A 23283-nucleotide genomic window follows, 5' to 3' on the forward strand; every position below is an offset into this window, starting at 1 on the left:
CCTTCACCAGACTCTGACCACGAAGGCACTTGGATTCTAGACTTCCAGTCTCTAGACATGTGAGGAACAAACTTCTGTTGTCTAAAAGCCACTCGCGCTCAGTTGGTCAGTCCTGTCTGACTCTTTGCGACTCCATGGACCCCTCTTTCCATGCCACTCCCTTCTCCATATAAGTCACCCAATCTGTGGCTGTTCTGCTAGTGCAGCTGGACCGGACTAAGAAGGGGCCCACATGTGGACTTCGGTGGACTAGAGCATGAACTTCCTAATATTATATGAGAAATTTTGTACTTATGAATTTTTCCCAACAAGATAGTCTATAGTTTTTGTCTGAATCTCAAAGCAGTCCTTAATATAGAAGGAGTTGAGAAAAACTGCCTGTTACCTCTATTTGTACCTCCCCTGCCTGCCCACGATGGGCAATCTTATTTTCTACACAGAGACTAGGATCTAAGGCTTAGCAAAGTTAAGTGATTCCCCAAGGTTACACAGTGAGTAAGTGGCAGACCCAGGGTCCTAGCTGACCTCTGCTTGGTTTGCTTGGCCCCTCGGTTTGTGTTCTCTCTGCTGGGAGGCCGTAAGGTGGGGAAAAGGGAAGGAATATTGATTTTACCTTCATGCATTTAATTGGATCAGGGGCAGGAGGAGGTGAGGGTGGGTCAGACAGTCACCCGACTGGGGTCCACCAGGGTTGGTCAGCCTCATGGTGTTTACCTAGAATCAGGAGCTCGGTGCTCTCAGTTAGCTCCCCGTGCAGATTGGCTGCCCTGCAGGAGTACAGGCCCTGATCCAAGGAGGACACGGCCGTAAGCACCAAGGAGCCCTCGTGCAGAGAGGGAGGGGAGCCCAGTTTGCTTTTATTCCTGAACCAGGTGACTTCAGCTTCGGGCACACCTAGGAGGAAAAAAAAAAGAAAAAAAAACATGCATCAGCCACCACATTCAGGTAACCTGGAGATATTTATAGCCTGTTGGTGGACCCGCCCCAGGGCTGCTCTGCAGGAAGCATCTGCCTGGGCGTCTTCTACGCTCCTTCGGCCAAACTAAACAGGTCTCTGACCTCTCAGCTGTCTTGAGATCTGTTGCCTTTAAAAGCTTCCAGAGATAAGGCAGGAAGAGAAATACTGGTTAAAAGAAGAGGAAGAGGGCAGCTGAGAAAGGCATTTGCCAGGGTGGAAGGAGGGAACCAAAAGCCTTTGGAGAAAACACCTAAGGATGAAATCTGTATATCAGTGAAAATGATTAACTTGACAACTAAATGAAACTAACCTAATGCAGAATAAGAGAAGGCAGACTCGAAACAGCATACACTGTATGACTTCATTTCTGAACGTAGAAAAGAAAAACTGGTAACATCAGTCTCTGTTGTCAGCAGTCAGAGTGGGGGGTTCCTCTGAGGGACTGGGATGGAAGGGAGGTGCTGTCACTGAGAGTGGGGACAAGGAACCTGGCTGCTGCTGCTGCTGCTAAGTCACTTCAGTCGTGTCCGACTCTGTGTGATCCCACAGACGGCAGCCACCAGGCTCCCCCGTCCCTGGGATTCTCCAGGCAAGAACACTGGAGTGGGTTGCCATTTCCTTCTCCAATGCATGACTTGGGGGCTATGTTCGGTGGGCTTGGGATCTTTACAATATATTCACTTTTCAGTATAAACATTATATACCTCAGTAGAAAGTTAAATGGGGTCCATGGGGTCACAAAGAGTTGGGCATGACTGAGCGAATGAACAACAAGAAAGTTAAAAGCTACAGAATATTAATATATTCATGAACCAGACAAATGAAAGCTGGTAGATCCTTACCAGAGTTGGCACTCTATGTAGAAAACAAGCCTGTATTTTTTGAGGCCTAAGTATTTTCTTAGAAAAAGAGGAGATGGATCCATGGCATGAGGTTCATCACCACAGAAAAAGAGAGACCAAAAGGGAGTACTCTGCTCTGTCCTCAGTTCAAGTTTATTGTTGTGAGGGAGCTGGGGAGAGTGTGCACGTCTGACTGGGGTGGGGTTCCTGTCTTCGGAAGTCAGGCTCTGTCCTCAAGGACTGTTACGCACTCGGTGCTCGTGTCCTCTGCAAATTCATATGTTGGAGTCCTAACCACCCTCAGTGCGCTGTGGTAGGAGATGAGGTCTTGGAGATTTTTAGGTTTACATGGAGTCTTCCTGAAGGGAGTGTCCATTGTGATGGCAGCAGTGCCCTTATAAGAAGAGGCCCTCTCTTTCTCTTTCTTTTCCCTTCCCTGTTTCTCTCTCTTTCCCTCCCTCCATCATGAGAGGACACAGCAAGAAGATAGCTGTCTGCAAGCCAGGGAGAGAGTCCGCCTCAGGGACTGAATGGCCTGGCACCTTCATTTTGGAATTCTCAGCCTCCAGAACCATGAGAAACAAACTTCTGTGGTTTGAGCTGCACAATCTGTGGTATTTTGTTAGAGCAGCCTGAGTAGACTAAGACAAGGGAATGGCTTTCATTCCTGAGGAAGCAGCCCTGTGGGTGGCATGCTGGTCAGCAGTCCTCAGTTTAGGACAAGCCTGCTGAGATGGTCTGCATGGGAGGCTCCGCGGGAAGCCCAGCTCTAGTGAGCTGAGAGACAGGAACCCTGTGGCATTAATTCACAGTCTCCAGGGATTGGACAGCTCCGGTTTTGTACCTTCTAGCTTATTGACTCAGCTCACAATGTTTGCTCATGAAACTTGTGGACATGTATCCAGGGCATGTTTAGAAAGCCAAATCCAGGTAAATGGGGTCAAAACCCAGAACAGGCAGAGCTGGAACTTCAGTCCTGTGCTTTCTCAGAGTTGGGGATGGATTTTGCCCTTGGAGCAGGGGCAGCCTTACCCTTCGTGGGCAGCCTACAGTTGATAATGCAGACACCTTCATGGCATCACCTGTGTACCCACTGCTTGTCTCTGATGAATAAAATGTCCTCAGAGTCTACTCTGTAACAGCCAGCTCTCATCATGAGCCCTGGAGCACGTGCTGCTCCCGGATCCCAATGGCAGGCGGTGGGGCTGGGTGGGAGAGTGCTCTCCTCTTGCCTCATTAAAAATGAACTATTCTGTATGAATTCACTGGTGTCCTGGCTGCCCTGCTGCTTCAGGTATGGTTTCCAGTGGTAGAATGATAGCCTATGGTGGGAAGCCCAAGTGTTTGGCCAATCTGTAGAGCTTTTCTCTCCTTGTCTATAAGGAACAAGAGAGTGACTCTCTGGTCCTCTCTTTTCATCGGAGTGCAGATTACCCATAATTCAATGTGGATCCCTAGGGACTGGCGGACTGGCTGGAGGAAGGAGGCAGATCTGTTAAAAGAGGGGGAAACTTGGGTACCGCAGCCCTGATCCATCAGAGAGGGGCACACACTGTATACTTGATGCTCAGGTGCACGAGAGGGGCCAGGCTGGTATTATTCTCTAAACACACCTGGAGTAAAGATGCAGGTGAGAGGCAGAAAGGCTGATTTTTCATTGCAACACCACTAGGGAGAGCAAGAGCATCACGATGCCCGGCCATGCCAGCTTAGACTGTGGACCCTGAGCTCCGTTTTCACGTTGGGGAAAAAAAAATTCCATAGCCTTCAGGAGAAAGCCTCTGGAAAGTAAGTTGAAAAAACACCCTCCACTCACCCACCCACATCACTTCTCTCTTGAAAATGCAAGGAAAAATGAGATTCTACAAACCAACTTCTGCAAGTATTCACCCTTTTCCCCTCACCATAAACTGCTCACACATAGTATCTGTCAGTGGCACCTGCCTTGGAGGAGGTCTGTGGGCAGCAAGCGCACAGTCCCTGATAGGAACTGAGGCTGTTCTAGAGCGAGGAGGCAGAGTAAGAGGCATGGACTAGTGGGCTGTCAGTTCCACCAGCAGATGGTGGGGGTGAATGCTGTCTCCATGACGGTGCCCACAGGCCACGACTTGTGTGTCTCCAGGGCCAACATTGTGTTTCCATGGTCAGCTGCCACAGCCAGACTTGCTGCTCCACTATGTGACCTTCTTTGGTCAGGGTAGCCAGGGGGAAAGACAGGGATGGTGAGAAAGAGAAGGAGGAGGAGGGAGAGAGATGACCCAGGGATGGAGCCATTTCTCATGTTTCCAGGAAGTGGGTGTAAGCTTCTTGCATTCTTGTCATCACTCGTGGCCTCATGCCCTCATGAAATCAAGTCTGTTTAACAGGACAAAACAGAGTCTTTACCAATAGGGCCGAATCCCTCAACTGAGAGCAGGGGAGTTCATGGGAGAAATGGACATGTTCGGAATAATGAAGGTAGATGGAAGGGACCTCCAATCTCTGTAAAACTGGGACCACAGAGTGACAGCGGTGCGGAGGGAGCCACATGTCATAAGGATCATTCTGTGATAGGCAGATTAGCAAACCTCTCTTAGACTCATTCAAACACAGACCTGCATCAATAATTTACCAATGCTGCTGGTGTCACATTTTGAAGGATTCCTGCCTGGGATTGTGTGCCTTAAAGAGAACGACACCAAAAAGATGCTTTGGAATGACAGCCAGCCCTGCCATGACTGATTGTGATGTATTACAAAGTTGGAACAAGGGGACAGGAAAAAAAAGAATAAGGCATCTTTTTTCTTTTTCTCTCAAGACATGACAATGATACCTCAGAAAATATCATCAGCCCTCATACACGGTAGAGTCCCTTGAAAAGTTACCAGAAATACATGCCTAACCCTGATGCTTAGAGTACTGAGACATCAGGAATGCACTGAGGTCAGAAGCTATACATATCCCGAACACATTAGAGGAAGAAAGAACATTAACTGAATATTTGCTATAAGCCAGACATTTAATAAACATGTCATACATAATCACAAAGTTACCATGAAGCATTGTTATTAACCCCATTTTACTGATGAGAAAATTGGGACTCAAAAAGATTATGAAATCTGCCCAAAGAGACATTCGTTTGGATTCCTGAATGATTACATGAGGACAGAGTCCCTCTCCACTTTGCCACCAATCAGTGACCTACAGATGGAAGGCAGGGATCCAAACTCAGTACATTTGATGCCATGAAACCCCATCCTAACAAGTACATGATACTGTCTGCCCGTATAGGAGATTGCCTCCTGTGAGAAGCTCTGAATTGCTGCGTGTTATTTCTGGTGTCAATCCTTAAATGCTTTCTGCCTTTGGAATTAACCTTGCTACTGTAATTGCAACATCAAGATTATTGTTAGGAGGGAAGTTTCTAGAATCCATTGTTAGTACACTTCTTGGTGAGAAGCTTATCAGGTTGTAGAAGATGATTTTTTTCCCTAACCTGTTGTGAAAAGACAGCACATTCTACAGAAAGAAATGTTTGAAAAATGACAAAAAATACACTCTACTGAAAAGCAAAGTCCAAAGCTATACTGTTGACAAGTTAGTTGGATAGGCTCCACACTCTGGACTCCCTGGTATGATCTGTGTCTAAAATAGGAAGTAAAAGGACCTGCTTTTACTTTTCCTGCTTTGCGGCATATCTTATCAACAACACAGTGGTCTCCCTGCTGCTTGAAAGGATCAATAAATGAGTGTAGTCATAATGGGCTGAAACTTGATTTGATTATGAGGATTAGTGCTTTTAATCTCCACTGAGCTGCCAGGTAGGGTAATGCTATAATAATCTTTTTTTAAAATCCCAGATAGGATATTCTTGTTAACTAGACCACTTGTTATACTTGGAAGGCTGCCTGCACCATGACACCTTGTCAACATCTTGAGGTGGGGCATCCACTGAAAGGCACACCTTGACATGATAGGTTCTAGAAGTTTCTTTAAAGGCTTGGTGCAAGACAAGGGAAGAATATAGTAACTTAAATGTCAATCTGAGCAATTATTCTAAAGAACCATGGCAGTCTGGTAAGGAGGCTTTTAGTCTTCCACATTTCTTCACACTAACTGTGGCAGATGCTGACAGATATTCCTTCTTTTTCCTGGGTACCCAGCCTGGGCTACCCTGGTAGCTCAGATGGTAAGGAATCTGCTTGCAGTGCAGGAGACCTGGGTTCAATCCCTGGGTTGGGAAGATCCCCTGGGGAAGGGAATGGCAACCTACTCCAATATTCTTGCCTGGAGAATCCCACAGACAGAGGAGCCTGGCGGGCTACAGCACATGGGATCACAAAGAGTCGGACATGACTGAACGACTAATACCTCCTCCTCCTCAGCCTGGCAACATTCCCCAACAGCCTTGGTAGCTGTGAGTGGCCATGTGACTAAGAAGGGATATGAGAAGCAGTCATGAGTGCTACTGGCTTGGCCTAAAAAGTTTGTTTCAGTTTGCCAAGTATCACCCTTGAAACCATTTCAACCATCCTCTACACTTTGTTTTCTCCTTGTCTTATTGACAGGGTAGAGAGAACCTCTGGGGAGACCTTGGAAGGCATGTACTCAGGATAACAGGACCACCAGTGTCCAGGGATGCTGAAGGACTGTGAGGGGCAGATCCCCTCCCCTCCAGCTGACCAGGACCACTTTTTGGACTCCTAGGTAGGCAAGTAATAAACTTCTATTGTGTTTGAGTCATCATTATACATTTGGGGGTCTACCTGTTACCACAGGCTAGCCTTTCCTGGCTACTACACTGCCCATCATTGACTCCTCAACTATTTATTTCTACATGACTAGTCCTGACAATTTTATATCCTAAGTAAGTCTTCAAAAGCTTCCCCCTGTTCCAAAATGTACCATAACCTAGGAAAGCATAAGGTTTAGCTCCTGCCCACTGTCCCCCGCCTCAACCACAAGCCACCCTACTGTCTTCTAGCCTCTCCATCTTACAGTCAAGCCAGCCACATTTCACTCCTTTAAATGCAACATACTCTTTCTACCTCAGGCCCTTTGCACATCCTATTCCCAGTGACCGAAACTCGTCCTCCTCCTCTGACCTCTTATCTTGCATTCTGTTTTCTGAATTCTTCTCCAATAGAGAACAAGTATGGGAGTGGTATAAGAGACCGAATCACTTTTCAAGAAAAAGCCTCATCATACTTGTTGTTTAATGGTTTTTATGTTTAAGAATTGGGAATAATTTGAGAGTCTGCATTTTACATGTTGAAAGCATACATGTGCAAAAGGTATTTAATGAAAAACTGCAAACAACTCAAACATGTAAGGACATGAGTTATTCTATGTAAATTATGTAATATTCTTAAAATATACTATTATATAGCCATTAAAATTATGTCACAAGAGAGTCATAAAAGCCACTTGTAGCATCAAAGTAAAAATAGTTTCTTTTGCTATTTGGTATTATAGCTGTCAGTATTTCGACTGGAGACTCAGCTCAAGAATGATTTCTTTGTCCAGTAAATTCACAGACCAACAGTTTAATCAAAAGCAGGCTCTTTCCCATCTATGTTGAATAAAAGTGAAAGTGAAAGCAAAAGTCACTCAGTCGTGTCCAACTCTTTGTGACCCCATGGACTATACATGTCCATGGAATTCTTCAGGCCAGAATACTGGAGCAGGAGGCCTTTCCCTTCTCCAGGAGATCTTCCCAACCCAGGGGTTGAACCCAGGTCTTCCACATTGTAGACAGATTCTTTACCAACTGAGCTACAAGGGAAGCCCATGTTGAATAAAAACCTTATTTAATAAAAGGCATAATGACAGAGACACATTTATTTTATTTAAGTATGATTAATACAAAGGGCCCTATGAATACAACTAAGTTTTTAGTAATGTAATGTGCATGGCCAGGCAAAAACTGGACCTTACAACCTAGGATTTCACTATCAGGTTACCAAGAGTGAATCTCTGGGTGAAGTTGGAGACATGGCGCTGGGTGGCCCAGAAGAGCTGACTAAAGCTGTTTCGACTTTTCTAGTTTTCCTGCGATAAATACTTTTCCACTTGAATTCTGGTTTTCTCAACCTCCTTCAGATGCTCAAGTCCTGATTTTGCTGCCCTTTGCTTCCCACTCTTTTAGTCCTACCAGTCCCAACACTCAAGAGGAGACCCAATATGGTCCATTATATTGGGAGACCCATCTTATCTCCAGTTGGTGTTCTGTCTTCAAGGCACATGTTCCTAGAGATCAGATGGGGAGTGATGGTCCTGCATAAAGGATCTGGCCTTCACCATCAGTCTGTGTGCAGAGGGGCAACTCATTCATGGGACACCCTGATTGAGAGTATAGAGCCTGAAGGGATTTAGTTCTATAGGCTGTCACTGAGGTGGTTGGATGCACAGGCCAAGGGAAGCTTTACCAAGAAGAAGCTAATGCATTATGACAGAGAGAGATTTATATTTTGGGCTTCCTAGAGCTACCAGAAGATTTCAAAGAAAACCAGAAGCCTGTTCTTAGGAAACAACATGCTGTAGATGAAGATCTTCCTTCTACTTCTTCTAAAATGGATTCTCTCTGGCCTTATAAATCACAGGTGGAGGTGAACTTTCCAAAGCTGGGGCTGAGATCTAAGATGAAGAAACACCCAGAACAGGGGGTGCCAATGCCTGTCCTCGTTTCAGACAGGGTATAACGTGGGAACCTCGGTTGGGGTGCCATGGGAAGGTATATCTGATGAGGACAGCAATAATCAGGGGACTGTCACTGCACCCTGGCACGGGAGTCATCTATTTCCCCTTTGTATCGTGGCAGTGAAAACCCTTAGGGCAGACAGGCTAGCAGTTCACAGGAAGGGAGAATTGGCAGCTGAGCTGTGGGTGTTTTCTATTTTTGAATTGAAGGTAAATGCCCTTATGAAGGGCATACCGCCACCTCCTCTGGTCTACTCCTCCACTTTATGACTTTCTGGTCCTTAGAGGCCTCTGAGTTTACAAGAGCTACCCAAGGGCAACATTTATATCACATGCCCAAGAGCACTGGCTGTTTTCATAAACAACTCCTACACACTTCTGAAAGGAGCTTCCCTGCTGACTCAGCAGTGAAGAATCTGCCTGCAATGTAGGAGACCTGGGTTTGATCCCTGGGTCTGGAAGATCCCTTGGAGCAGGAAATGGTAACCCACTCCAGTATTCTTGCTTTGGATAATCCCATGGACAGAGGAGCCTGGTGGGCTATAGCCCATGAGGTTACAAGAGTCAGACACTAAACCACCACCACCCTCCCACTTCGAATGTAAGCTCCAGGTTGCTGTTGGTCTCACCCCTGCCATCTACTCCTGAGCTTTCCACCACGACTGTCCTGAGTTTAGGGCCCCAGTACCTCTGCTGCAAACTACTGCTGTTCATCGCTAAGGCAAGAATACTGGCGTGGGTTGCCACTTCCTTCTCCAGGGGATCCTCCCCACCCTGGGGTGCAGCTCATGTCTCCTGTTGGGCAGGCAGACTCTTTACCACTGTTCCATCTAAACTACTGTGGGTTCTTTTATATATATATAAATATATATATATATATTTATATAGTGTATAATATATATACTATATATATATATATTGTGTGTATATATATATATGTATACATGCAGCCAAATATATATATATATATATTTGGCTGCATGAAGTCTCAGTTGTGGCATGTGGGCTCAGTTACTCCACAAAAATGTGGGGTCTTAGTTCTCTGACCAAGGATCAAACCCATGTCCCCTGCACTGCAAGGCGAATTCCCAATCAGTGGTCCATTGGGGAAGTCCCTAAACTACTATGGCTTCTTAACTGTCCCCTCTGTCTCAGTATTTTTTTTTTTCTTCAACCTATTTTATATACTGCATGACCCCTAATGCCACTTCCAACCTGCTTTGTCTGAATTCCTCATCCAAGTGTTCAGAGTCTCCCATGGCACAGTTGCAACCCACGTGACTAAAGTTTAAGCCCCCTTTCCCACCCCATCTCTGAGCTCCAGGATTCCACTAGACCAAAGCAGTCACATTTCCCTTGAAGTCCTGTAGCTTCCTTACTTACATGGGTTTTCTTATATTCTTTAGTCCATTGGAACACCTTTGTCCCCATCCTGGCGTGCTCATGTTCCACCAGTATGTGGGATGGAGATAAAAACAACCTCTTCTCCCTCATCTATCCCAGTTTTCCTCTGATCAACTTCAGTAGCACTTTCCACTTTCAGAGTGACTGAGTGTGCTCGACTTTCCCTAGTAGCCCCAATTCCCTGAGAGCAGAATTTGTACTATCCTTTCAGCCCCCAACCTAGCACAGGGCTCCATTAATATCTGAGCAAACGAATTAACAAATGGATGCATTTCTTACCTGCAGCTTGGCAGTTAATAGTCACATTCACGCCTTGCACCGTTTTGATGGTGCTTCCTACATCAACTGTGATTGCAGGCTCCTCCGTGTTGATCACCATCTCTCGGGATGTTTTCACTAGTGGCTTTCCTGAGGGTGAGACGGAATGTGACATTTTATTAGATGGGGGGCTTTGGGCACTCCCTTGAAACATGATCAACAATGAACAAGGGATAGACCCGTATTTTTCCACTGACCTTTGTTTTCCTTTTCTAACTGTAACTATAAAAACCATCTACCCATCTGCTTATCTAGCTACCACAGAACTGTCAGAAAAGAATAAGGATTGAAGCATCTGAGGCCAGAGCAAGGCAACAGTTGGTATGATTTGTACATCTTATCATTAAACTAACAAGGTTTAATAGATTCCATTTTAATGGAATTAAATTTTTATTTTGAGATAGTTGCAGATTCACATTCAGTTATAAGAAATAACATAGAGCAATACAGTGTACTCTTTACCCAGTTTCTGCCAATGGCAGTATCTTACTGGTATCTTACGATATCATGACTAGGACATTGACACTACATTTCCAGCACTACAAGGATCCCTCACATTGATCCTGGCCCTGCCTTAATCCTTTGGCAACCATTACCCTGTTCTCTATTTCTTATACTTTTGTCATTTCAAGAATGTTATATAAATGGAATCATACCGTATGTAACTTTTTTTGATTGGCTTTTTTTCACTCAGAGTGACTCTCTGGAGATTCTTCCAGGTCTGACATAGCATGGTGGCATGTATCAGCAGTTTGTTCCCTTATACTGCTGAGTGTATTCCATGGTATGGATGTACCAAGTATGTTCAGCCATTTACTTACTGAAGGACACGTTGGTTATGTCCACCTTTTTGGCTATTCCAACAAGCATATAAAAACATTCCTCTCCAAGTTTTTGTGTGAACATTTGTCTTCATTTCCTCTGGGAAAAATGCCCAGGAGAGTAAATGCTAGGTCACATGGTGGTTACATGTTTGGATTTTTAAGGAACTGCTGAACTGTTTCCCCACGTGGCTGTATCATTTCACATTTCCACCAGTAATGTGTAAGTGATGTGGTTTTCTGCATTCTTGTTAGCATTTGCTTTTTACCTTTAGGTTTATTTTTGAACTTATAATTTTATGCTGGAGTAGAGTCAGTTAGCAATGTTGTGACAGTTTCAGGTGGACAGCAAAGGGACTCAGCCACACATATACATGCAAGGTCTGTGATATGTTCTGTTAATTTTTGTGTAAGGTGTGAGATTTAGGCCGAAGTTTGTTTTTTTGCCTATGGATACACAATTGTTCCACGACCATTAATTGAACAGGTTATCTTTCTTCCACTGAACCGCTTTTGCATGTTTGTCAAAATCATCTGGGTATATTTTTTGTGGTTCTAGTTCTGTTCTTCATTCTCCTTCTGTTCCAATCAATTTCAAGATACCAATACCACACAGTCTTAATTACTGTAATTATATAATTATCTTGAAATTGATTCTTGAGTCTGATTCTTCCCACTTTATTCTTCTTTGCTATTCTAGTTTCTTTGCCTTTCCACATACATCTTAGAATAATATTATCTACAACTATAAAATTTTGCTGTGATTTTGATAGGAAATATACAAACATATCATTTTAGAGATAACTGACGTATTTACTGTGTTGAGTCTTCCAACCCATGAACATTGTGTGTCGATTTATTTATATCTCCTTTCTTTCATCAGAGTTTTGTAGTTTCTAGTATACAAGTCTTGTATTTATTAGATTTATACCCAATTATTCTTTTTTCAAGGGATGGTAAATGATATTGTATTTTTAATTTCAGTGTTCACATGTTCATTGCTGGTATATAGAAACAGTTGAGTTTTATACAGCGTGTAACCTTACTAAACTCATATGTTAGTTCTATAACTTTTTCTTTTTACAATCCCTGGTATTTTCTTAGAAGGCAATCATTTCTCTGCAAACAGGTTTATTCCTTCCCTTTGACGTATATGCCTTTTATTTCCTTTTCTCAGATTATTTCATTAGATAGAACTTCTATCACTATGTTGAATAAAAAGTGTTGATAAAAGTGGGATTTCAGTATGATGAGTGATTTTTCATTTGGAATCTGGACATTTTCATATCATGCTCTGCAACTTTGGACCTTATTAAAATCTGTTTCAGCTGCTGTTCTCTGAAACCACTCAGGTCGGGGAGAGGGAGGTGCCACCTGGTTACTCTCCAGTGGGGGCAGAAGTCCACGTTCTCCTCTTGACCTCCTCTGTGACCTATGTGGGGCTCCTCTTAACTGCTGGGCCTGGGCAGAGCTTCTGGCTCCCCACCGACTCTGCTGTGGGAAGTCCTAACTCTCTAGGAGTCTTCCTCTACCACCACCCCAGAGGGAAGAGGGGCACTGCAGGGTGAGGAGAGAAGCCCCAGGTCCCCATGTGATCTCCACATTGCACCCCTGTGGGGATTAAATCCATCTTCTCTGTCCAGGGGTCTTGGGGAACCGCATTCCAGTCTGATGAGGAGTCCAATCTTTCAATTCAGGCTTTGAAACAGAGCAGCATTTTCTAAGAGTTCACTGCCCTGCTAGGCTGTCCCTTTCCTGGTCTTTTGGGTAGAGGGAGCAAGCTTTAGTGGGGACTTTTGATTCTGTTTCTATTTCCTGACAGCCACCTTCTTCAGCTCCAAGTTGGAGATTTCTGATACAAACAAACAAGCCCCACCCCAAGCCCAGTGAAGTCACACTTGTGTCCTTCCTCAGCACCCAGAGACCCTAGCCAGGCTGCTTTCTCCTCTCCACTCTCAGTCTTCTTACATTTTATATAGAATGTCTGGATTTTACTTGCATTTACCAGGAAGAATAGGGGAAAATCTATCTATGCCATCTTCCCAGACATAGCAGTTCTGCATACATTATACTTTAATAGGCCTTTATCAGGTGGGGCTAAAAATATAGCACTTCATGTATATGACCATTAAATACAATGAAAAGATACATTTATTGAGCACCTTGGGGAAATAAGGGTCTACGTGAGATCATTTTCATATACTCAAAGTTTAACTTTTTGTAAGTCAAATGGATTTAATTTTCTTTCATCCATTTTGTAGGCGAGACGATCTACAATGGCATTCATTCCTCTGCGCCTCCATTAACTGTGAAGACAACCATCATTCTCCAATGCCCTTCAGAGTCTCACACCTGATTTTCATATGTTGTACTTTCTTCATCAGCTATTTACCTTTCCTTCCCGTGTACGCTGCCGCATGGCCTCGTATCAGAAGCCATTCCTCTTTCTTCTCCTCTTCCTTTTAATTGCCTTCTAGGCATAGACTATTAGCTTTTAGGAATTATGTCGAAAGACAGAAACTGGAGAATGTTCTGAGAAGTTCACCTCTGAATATACGCACGGGCTCTCCCTGTTCTGATTGTTTAGGCACCTTTTCCCTTATTTCACCTATATTCAATGTGTTTGAGATTATGTATGCGCTTTCCCCCTTATTTAACCGGTATTCAATATGTTTGAGATTATATATGACCTGATGTGAAGAAGAGTGATTTCATACTTAATGTTGAGACTAATTAATGCACGCTGATAATGAGAGAATGCAGTGGGAATGACACTGAATTAATATGGGCCTATTGACTTTACTTCCTGACACTAAAAGGCTCCTGGCTCTAACATCAAAAATACCTTGAATCTCACCAGCCCCTTTGTTGCTATAATCTGATGTTGCCATGTTCCCTGGCTGGACCACTCTACCAGTCAGTCTGGTCAGTCAGCCGGACTGGTTTCCTTGCTCTGAGTGCCCCTTCACTAATAGTCTCTTCTGGTGACAGTCAGGGTGATCTTCAGAAAACTAACACAGAATCACAGAAAACTAACCATTCTAATCACATGGACCACAATCTTGTCTAACTCAATGAAACAGCCATGCCGTGTAGGGCCACCCAAGACGGATGGGTCATGGTGGAGAGTCTGGACAAAATGTGGTTCACTGGAGAAGGCAATGGCAAACCACTTCAGTATTCTTACCTGAGAACCCCATGAACAGTATGAAAGGCAAAAAGATAGGACACCGAAAGATGAACTCCCCAGGTCGGCAGGTGCCCGATATGCTACTAGAGATCAGTGGAGAAATAACTCCAGAAACAATGAAGAGACGGATCCAAAGCAGAAATACCACCCAGTTGTGGATGTGACTGGTGATAGAAGCAAGGTCCGATGCTGTAAAGAACAATATTGCATAGGAACCTGGAATGTTAGGTCCGTGAATCAAGGCAAATTGGAAATGGTCAAACAGGAGATGGCAAGAGTGAATGTTGACATTTTAGGAATTAGTGAACTAAAATGAACTGGAATGGGTGAATTTAATGCAGATGACCATAATAACTACTACTGTGGGCAAGAATCCCTTAGAAGAAATGGAGTAGCCACCATAGTCAACAAAACACTCTGAAATGCAGTACTTGGACACAATCTCAAAAGCGACAGAATGATCTGTTTCCAAGGCAAACCATTCAATATCATGGTAATCCAAGTCTATGCCCCGACCAGGAACGCTGAAGAAGCTGAAGTTGAATGGTTCTATAAAGACCTACAAGACCTTTTAAAACTAACACCCAGAAAAGATGTCCTTTTCATTATAGGGGACTGGAATACAAAAGTAGGAAGTCAAGAAACACCTGGAGTAACAGGCAAATTTGGCCTTGAAATACAGAATGAAGCAGGGCAAAGGCCGATAGAGTTTTGTGAAAAGAATGCACTGGTCATAGCAAACACCCTCTTCCAACAACACAAGAGAAGACTGTACACATGGACATCACCAGATGGCCAACACCGAAATCAGACTGATTATAGTATTTGCAGCCAAAGATGGAGAAGCTCTATACAGTCAGCAAAAACAAGACCGGGAGCTGACTGTGGCTCAGATCATGAACTCCTTATTGCCAAATTCAGGCTTAAATTGAAGAAAGTAGGAAAACCACTAGACCATTCAGGTATGACCTAAATCAAATCCCTTATGATTATACAGTGGAAGTGAGAGTTAGATTTAAGGGACTAGACGTGATAGAGTGCCTGATGAACTATGGACAGAGGTTCATGACACTGCACAGGAGACAGGGATCAAGACCATCCCTAAGAAAAAGAAATGCAAAAAAGCAAAATGGCTGTCTGAGGAGGACTTAAAAGTAGCTGTGAAAAGAAGAGAAGTGAAAAGCGAAGGAGAAAAGGAAAGACATACCCATTTGAATACAGAGTTTCAAAGAACAGCAAGGAGAGATAAGAAAGCCTTCTGCAGCAAACAGTGCAAAGAAACAGAGGAAAACAACAGAATGGGAAAGACTAGAGATCTCTTCAAGAAAATTAGAGATACCAAGGGAACATTTCATGCAAAGATGAGCACAATAAAGGACAGAAATGGTATGGACCTAACAGAAGCAGAAGATATTAAGAGGTGCCAAGAATACACAGAAGAACTATATAAAAATGAACTTTATGACCCAATCATGATGGTGTGATCACTCACCTAGAGCCAGACATCCTGGAATATGAAGTCAAGTGGGCCTTAGAAAGCATCACTATGAACAAAGCTAGTGGAGGTGATAGAATTCCGGTTGAACTATTTCAAATCCTAAAAGATGATGGTGTGAAAGTGCTGCAGTCAATATGCCAGCAAATTTGGAAAACTCAGCAGTGGCCACAGGACTGGAAAAGGTCAGTTTTCTTTCTAATTCCAAAGAAAGGCAATGCCAAAGAATGCTCAAACTACCGCACAATTGCACTCATCTCACACGCTAGTAAAGTAATGCTCAAAATTCTCCGGATGTTCAAGCTGGATTTAGAATAAGGCAGAGGAACCAGAGATCAAATTGCCAACATCCGCTGGATCATCGAAAAAGCAAGAGAGTTCCAGAAAAATATCTATTTCTGCTTTACTGACTATGCCAAAGCCTTTGACTGTGTGGATCACAATAAACTGTGGAAAATTCTGAAAGAGATGGGCATACCAGACCACCTGACCTGCCTCTTGAGAAATCTGTATGCAGGTCAGGAAGCAATAGTTAGAACTGGACATGGGTCAACAGACTGGTTTCAAATAGGAAAAGGAGTATGTCAAGGCTGTATATTGTCATCCTGTCTATTTAACTTATATGCAGAGAAAAAGTTGGCTTAAAGCTCAACATTCAGAAAACGAAGATCATGGCATCCGGTCCCACCACTTCATGGGAAATAGATGGGGAAACAGTGGAAACAGTGTCAGACTTTATTTTTCTGGGCTCCAAAATCACTACAGATGGTGACTGCAGCCATGAAATTAAAAGATGCTTAGTCCTTAGAAGGAAAGTTATGACCAACCTGGATAGCATATTCAAAAGCTACTGCAAGGAGATCCAACCAGTCCATTCTGAAGGAGATCAGCCCTGGGATTTCTTTGGAAGGAATGATGCTGAAGCTGAAACTCCAGTACTTTGGCCACCTCATGCGAAGATTCATTGGAAAAGACCCTAATGCTGGGAGGGACTGGGGGCAGGAGGAGAAGGGGATGACAGAGGATGAGATGGCTGGATGGCATCACTGACTCAATGGAATTGAGTCTCAGTGAACTCCGGGAGTTGGTAATGGACAGGGAGGCCTGGCGTGCTGCAATTCATGGGGTCGCAGAGAGTCGGACACGACTGAGTGACTGATCTGATCTGATCTGAGAGTATATCATGAGAAATTCTGAGCTGGAGGAAGCACAAGCTGGTATCAAGATTGTTGGGAGAAATATCAATAACCTGAGATATGCAGATGACACCACCCTTATGGCAGAAAGTAAAGGAGAACTAAATAGCCTCTTGATGAAAGTGAAAGAAGAGAGCGAAAAAGTTGGCTTAAAGATCAACATTCAGAAAACTAAGATCATGACATCTGGTCTCATCACTTCATGGCAAATAGATGGGGAAACAGTGGAAACAGTGGCTGACTTTATTTTTCTGGGCTCCAGTATCAATGAAGATTGTGACTGAAGCCATGAAATTAAAAGACGTTTACTTCTTCCTTGGAAGGAAGTTATGACCAACACAGACAGCATATTCAAAAGCAGAGACATTACTTTGCCAACAAAGGTCCATTTAGTCAAGGGTATGGTTTTTCCAGTAGTCATGTATGGATGTGAGAGTTGGACTATAAAGAAAGCTGAGTGCAGAAGAATTGATGCTTTTGAATTGTGGTGTTGGAGAAGATGCTTGAGAGTCCCTTGGACTGCAAGGAGATCCAACCAGTCCATCCTAAAGGAGATCAGTCCTGGGCTCATTGGAAGGACTGATGTTGAAGCTGGAACTCCAATCCTTTGGCCACCTGATGTGAAAACCTGACTCATTTGAAAAGACCCTGATGCTGGAAAGATTGAGGGCAGGAGGAGAAGGGGATGACAGAAGACGAGATAGTTGGATGGCATCACCAACTCAATGGACATGGGTTTGGGTAAACCCCGGGAGTTGGTGATGGACAGACAGGCCTGGCGTGCTGTGGTTCATGGGGTCGCAAAGAGTCGGACACAACTAAGTGATTGAATTGAACTGAGTGTGATCTTTCTAAAACATGAATCAGATCATACAATGCCTCTGCTTAGATTATCTAGTACTTTTTCAGTGTAGTTAGAACAAAACTTCAAGCTTCATGACCAACCATCCTCTAGGTGTTCAGGCCAGCTGCCTACATCCTGGCTCCTTATCTCACTGAGGTCACACTCCCCATGGATTGCTGTGGCTCTGGCAACACTGGCCTTCCGTCCCTTCCTCCGGAACATCAGCACATTTGTCCCAGCTGTTCCCTTTCCCGGACATCCTCCACCTGAAGACTTCTGCACAGTTATCTTCTGGTCATTCATGTTTCCACACAAATGTCATCTCCTACTGGGGGCTTCAACCACGCCATCTAAAGCATGCAGCCACCACTCTCCTGCCTATCATTACATAGCTCGCTGCCAATTTTACTTTCTTCCTAAGCACTAGAACTACCCAAAATTATCTTACTTGTGTGTTCTCTGCCTCCCACTCCTCATCAGGTAACGTCCCTAAAATCAGGGACCACATCCCTCTTGTTCTCTTCTTTATTCCTACCACTTAGTCCTGGCACATAGTAGGTCCTTTATAAATATCTAGTAAATGAATATATATGTACATATAGTATACTGTGCACATTATCTGAATTTGTTTTTGTTGTCATAATAACCCTGAGAGGCAGGGAAAGGATTTCCATCTTTTATATAGATAAGGGCTTCCCAGGTGGTGCTAGTGGTAAAGAACCCGCTTGCCAATGCAGGAGACATGAAACACGAGTTCGATCCCTGGGTTGGGAAGATCCCCTGGAGGAAGGCATGGCAACCAACTCTAGTTCTCTTGCCTGGAGAATTCCATGGCTAGAGGAGCCTGGCAAGCTACAGTCCATAAGGTCTCAAAGAACTGGACACGACTGAAGCAACTTAGCACTCATGCATGCAAGGAACTTAGGCTCAGAAAAGCCCCAGGGTTTGCCCAAGGGCAGAAAGCAAGCAAAGAGTAGGGCTGAACTAGATCCCAGAACTCTGACCTCAAGTTCGGTCCTTGTAACCAGAGATCCTAAATCCTTGTCTGTGGACTGGCTGCCTCAGAACCCCCAGGACACTTGTTAAAACATAATCTGTCCTGCTATATATAAAATAGCTGCCTCACTATGTAATAAAAACAACTTTGCCAATGGGGAAAATCAGGTTAGGGACCAGAGAGTTTCAGACTCACAATTACCAAGTTATTTTTCCTACAGGAATTTTAATAATAAAAGTAGTTTTATAGCTGCAAGTGTATAGCTATAAAATTCAAATGTCACTGAATTAAATCCAGCCCTTAATTAATTACACTGAGCTTTTGCTGAAAGTAACAACTGTGCATCCTGTCACGAGAGGCACTTTTGTTAGCACAGGCTACTTAGGTGTTATTACCTTCATTATTAAGACAAAGCACAGAGTTACTGAAGCATTTACAGTTAACAGAAGTTTATATTGCACATGATTCTTCTTAATCATTGACCCTCTTACACCTATTAGAAAAAGCACAGAGTTACCAAAGCATCTACAATTAATACAAGTTTATATTGAACATGATTCTTCTTAATCATTGACCCTCTTACATCTATTAGAAAAAGCACAGAGTTACCAAAGTGTCTACAATTAATAGAAGTTTATATTGAACATGATTCTTCTTAATCAATTGACCCTCCTACATCTATTAGAAAAGCTTGTACATATTATTGAGTCATACAGTTAGATCTCCTAAACCTGACACTCAGGTGGTGGGATGGAAGCTCTAGTTTCTATTTTGAACAAATTCTGAGGCAATTCTGACATGTAGCCAGGTTTGTTCATTAATGAATTACACTGTGTTACTTTTTCTTGAATCCTGGTGAGAGCTGAGGTTTTTTTGAAAGCCCACTAGCTCAATATTAGAAAATTTCAGGTTGAAAACATGCACCCCAATGTTCACTACAGCACTATTTACAATAGCCAAGGCATGAAACAACCTAAGTGTCTCTCAACACAGGCACAGACAAAGAGGATGTGGTACATATTACAATGGAATATTACTTGGCAGTGAAAAAGGAAAAATGGCATTTGCAGCAACATGGGTGGGCCTAGAGATCATTATACTAAGTGGCGTAAGTCAGAGAAAGACGAACATCATATAACTTCTATGTGGAATCTAAAAAAAATGGATGTATTTACAAAACAGAAATAGACTCACAGGTCTTGTGATCAAGTTAAGGATACCAAAGGGGAGATAGGGAGGGAAATGAGTAGGTAACAGGCACACGCCCACACATACATGTAACACTGATTCACTTTGCTGTATACCTGAAACTAATACAACATTGTAAATCAACTATATTTCAATAAAAATATAAAAAAAAAGGAAAAATAATTCAAGTCCACTTTCGATCACCTAGATAGACACCTAGTGAGGTGAGTACTGCTGAGAAAGGCCACGCCTGTTTGTGCTTGATTACAATCCCACCAGCGAGTATTACTTTAATTATGGAAGTTAATTAGAAGAAAAAGAAGAGAGATGCAGAGAGGGAGTGAAATGATAAATTATATATTTGTACTAAGACAATGTTAAAAAAAGGTCTGACCAAAAAGACTTTTACAACGAGCAAAACAAAACAAAACAAAAAAGAGACTGATTCAGGGAGCTGGTATAGATATACCTGAGCAGACCCTGGGCTAGAACTCTCTGTTCCCATAGCATGGGGCACACGCCCTGACTGTCGGAGCTGATGGGGCCACCTGAGGGAGGGGGCAGCCACCAATGTCTCTGGCCAGATCCAGAGAAGTGACAGGAGGCATGGACAGGACAAGGACCAATGCTTTCCTTCCAATAAACAAAACATTAACCTAAACTAAAAAAAAAAAAGAGACTGAGCTGTAGTCATGGAACCTCTGCAGTGTGGGTGGAGCCTCACTGTCAGGACCACGTTCATCTGTAGTCCGGTCATCTCTGCGGGTCAGCATCAGCTAGCAGATTACACGTGTATTGATTTTTGGAAACTGTCAGGGTTTACAGATCACTCTTTCACTGAATCTGCAAACTGGTCATATATATAAATATAAGAAGAACAAGGAAATAGAAACAAAGGCAAGCATTTCAATTTATCACAACCAATATAAGGAAGCAAGCCTCTTCAAGAGTCAGAAATAGAAGCATTAAAAGAATCATTGCCTGTAGACCTCATGAAACCGCTTAGCTTTTGGATCATGGCTCCTGTAGAAAGGAGATGGAACAGGGGGTCCAGAGCCTCAGTGGTAAGCAAGGGCAGCCCTGGCACAAGGGTGAACCTGCGTTAGCTAACACTCGCCTATCAATATCCAGTGATGTGGGGGAGTGCCACCTTGGGCCGCCTTCACAGTAGAGGCGTTTGACCAAACAGGCACTGTCCTGACCTGGGAGGACCGGCAGCTGGAGAGACAGGCAGGGATGGATGAGCAGCCCCGGGAGCAAATGCTTGGAACTGTTAATACATTCCTGTGCATAGTCTGGGCTCTGGCTCACGCCTCTTTCCCTCATGTGTGACTCTGGGTAAAATCAAAATCCAGTGGGAAAAAATCTGAATACACGTGCTTGAAAAATATCTTTGGCCCAGTGTAAAGGTGATGGAGAGAGGAGCCAGAGGAGATGAAGGTTTCTTGTTTGAGTGCAGCCAAGTACAGAGAACATTGAAAGCAACTTTTTCTCAGGTCCGAAGTCCAGGTCTCTGCTAACAGCAACTTTGTTTTCAATAGCACGATGGCAGAGACAGATCTATTATCAACCAAATCCTTTTCTTTTCCTTCCTGGGCACACAGTTAGGTCATTTGTCAGCCTCTCTGCAGTGAGATGTGGACAAGGTGCTGGTTTCTAGCAGATGAAATGTGAGCAGAAGTCAACTGTGCCATTTCTTGACCCAAACCACAAAAAGTCTCTTGTGAAATAATTTGTTTTAGATGTTAGGTGAGTGAGAAAAAAAAATCTGTTTTAGCCATCATATACTTATGGTTTGGTTTGTTAAGCAGGCAAATAGAAAAAAGTGCCCAATAAGCACACATGCTAATTATTCTGTGTTTGATCTTCTTTCCCCTCTTCTAACGTGGTGAGTCACAAATGGCATTTGAAAATGGTTCTCTACGATCCTTAGCCACCAAAAATAACAAGGATCTACTGTTTAGTGTGGGGAACTACATTCAATATCTTGTAATAACTTATAGTGGAAAAGTCTGAAAAAGAACACACACACACACATATATATATATCTGAATCAATCTGTGGTACACCCAAAACATTGTAAGGCAATTATACTTCAATAAAAAAATAAAAATTGAAAAATGAAGAGGAAAGAATGAATTGTACTTTGAACCCTTCAGATTCTCACTGTTGAGTAAGAGGCAATCTATCCCAGGAAGTGTGCCTGTGTATTCATTTGCAAGGAGAATGAGAAGACTTGTTAAAGGTGGTTGGGAACCTGGGCAATAAAAAAAACAGGACTGCAGGAGGCAGGTTTGGAGACAACACAAGAGCTCTGGGAAGGATGTAAAAATGGGAAATAGGTTTGAGATGATGGTGCTTAGCGTATGGCAGAATCCTCCTGGAGCACTGCTCAGATAGAGATTCGGGGTTACATCCAGGAGGGCATGCATGTTTTATCACTCATGCATGGGGTTCTCTTTGGAACCCCATGGACTGTAGCCCGCCAGGCTCCTTTGTCCATGGGATTCTCCAGGCAAGAATGCTGGCTGCTGCTGCTGCTAAGTCGCTTCAGTCGTGTGAGATGTTATTTCCTCCTCCAGGGGATATTCCCAGCCCAGGGATCGAACCCCTGTCTCCTGCGGTTCCTGCATTGGCAGGCTGGTTCTTTACCATTGAGTGACCCGGGAAGACACACTCAGGAAGACTGAGCAGCAGCAAAAGAATGTGATAAATCCTGATGCCTCCAGGGGGCATGGGTGTGAGAAGTGGTGCCTACACGGCAGGTGTTCACACTCCATCTCTCAATAGCTGAGTGGCCTCGGGAGAGTTATTTAGTCTCTGTGGACCTTCGTTTTCTACTTCTATGGTTGCTGAAAGCAGTAATGCTTGCAAAGCTGTTTGTGCAACATGAGGTCTGAATACATGCTAGCTATCATCAGCATGATCCCTGGTATGATACAGGGAGAAAACACTGAGGAGCAGCGTCTGGAACTTTTGATAAACCAAGAAAACACAAAGGACAAGTGTAAAGAAAGAAAGAAAGGAAAAAACAAGAAAGAGGAGAGGGAACAGATTTCTTAGTGAGAAGGAACTCGGGTGTCTCTATTTTGAGGAACTGTGAGGGTTTCAGGCTAACCAGAAGAAGAAATTATTTTCTCCTAGGGCTTCCCTTGTGGCTCAGCTGGTAAAGAATCCTGCAATGCAGGAGAACTGGGTTTGATCTCTGGGTTGAGAAGATCCCCTGGAGAAGGGAAATGCTACCCACTCTGGTACTCTGGCCTGGAGAATATACAGCCCATGGGGTTGCAAAGAATTGGACATGACTGAGCGACTTTCACTTGGCTTCTCTTGAAACTAGTATTAGTCTCTG

The 23283-nt window shown here is 43.6% G+C and overlaps 1 protein-coding gene across 4 annotated transcripts in view; it reads right to left on the reverse strand.

Moving 5' to 3' along the window:
- ADAMTSL1 (ADAMTS like 1) overlaps window positions 1-23283 on the reverse strand; it is a 1120558-nt gene that overhangs the window by 98362 nt on the left and 998913 nt on the right. For all 4 annotated transcript variants that reach the window (XM_070794493.1, XM_070794491.1, XM_070794494.1 and 1 more), the window contains 2 exons: window positions 10162-10290; window positions 715-894 (listed from right to left, as the gene is read on the reverse strand). In XM_070794493.1, the coding sequence (XP_070650594.1) occupies window positions 715-894; window positions 10162-10290 (309 nt within the window). The remainder of the gene's footprint in view (window positions 1-714; window positions 895-10161; window positions 10291-23283) is intronic.

This window comes from Bos indicus, chromosome 8, assembly GCF_029378745.1.
Source record: "Bos indicus isolate NIAB-ARS_2022 breed Sahiwal x Tharparkar chromosome 8, NIAB-ARS_B.indTharparkar_mat_pri_1.0, whole genome shotgun sequence".
Classification (NCBI taxonomy): Eukaryota; Metazoa; Chordata; class Mammalia; order Artiodactyla; family Bovidae; genus Bos; species Bos indicus.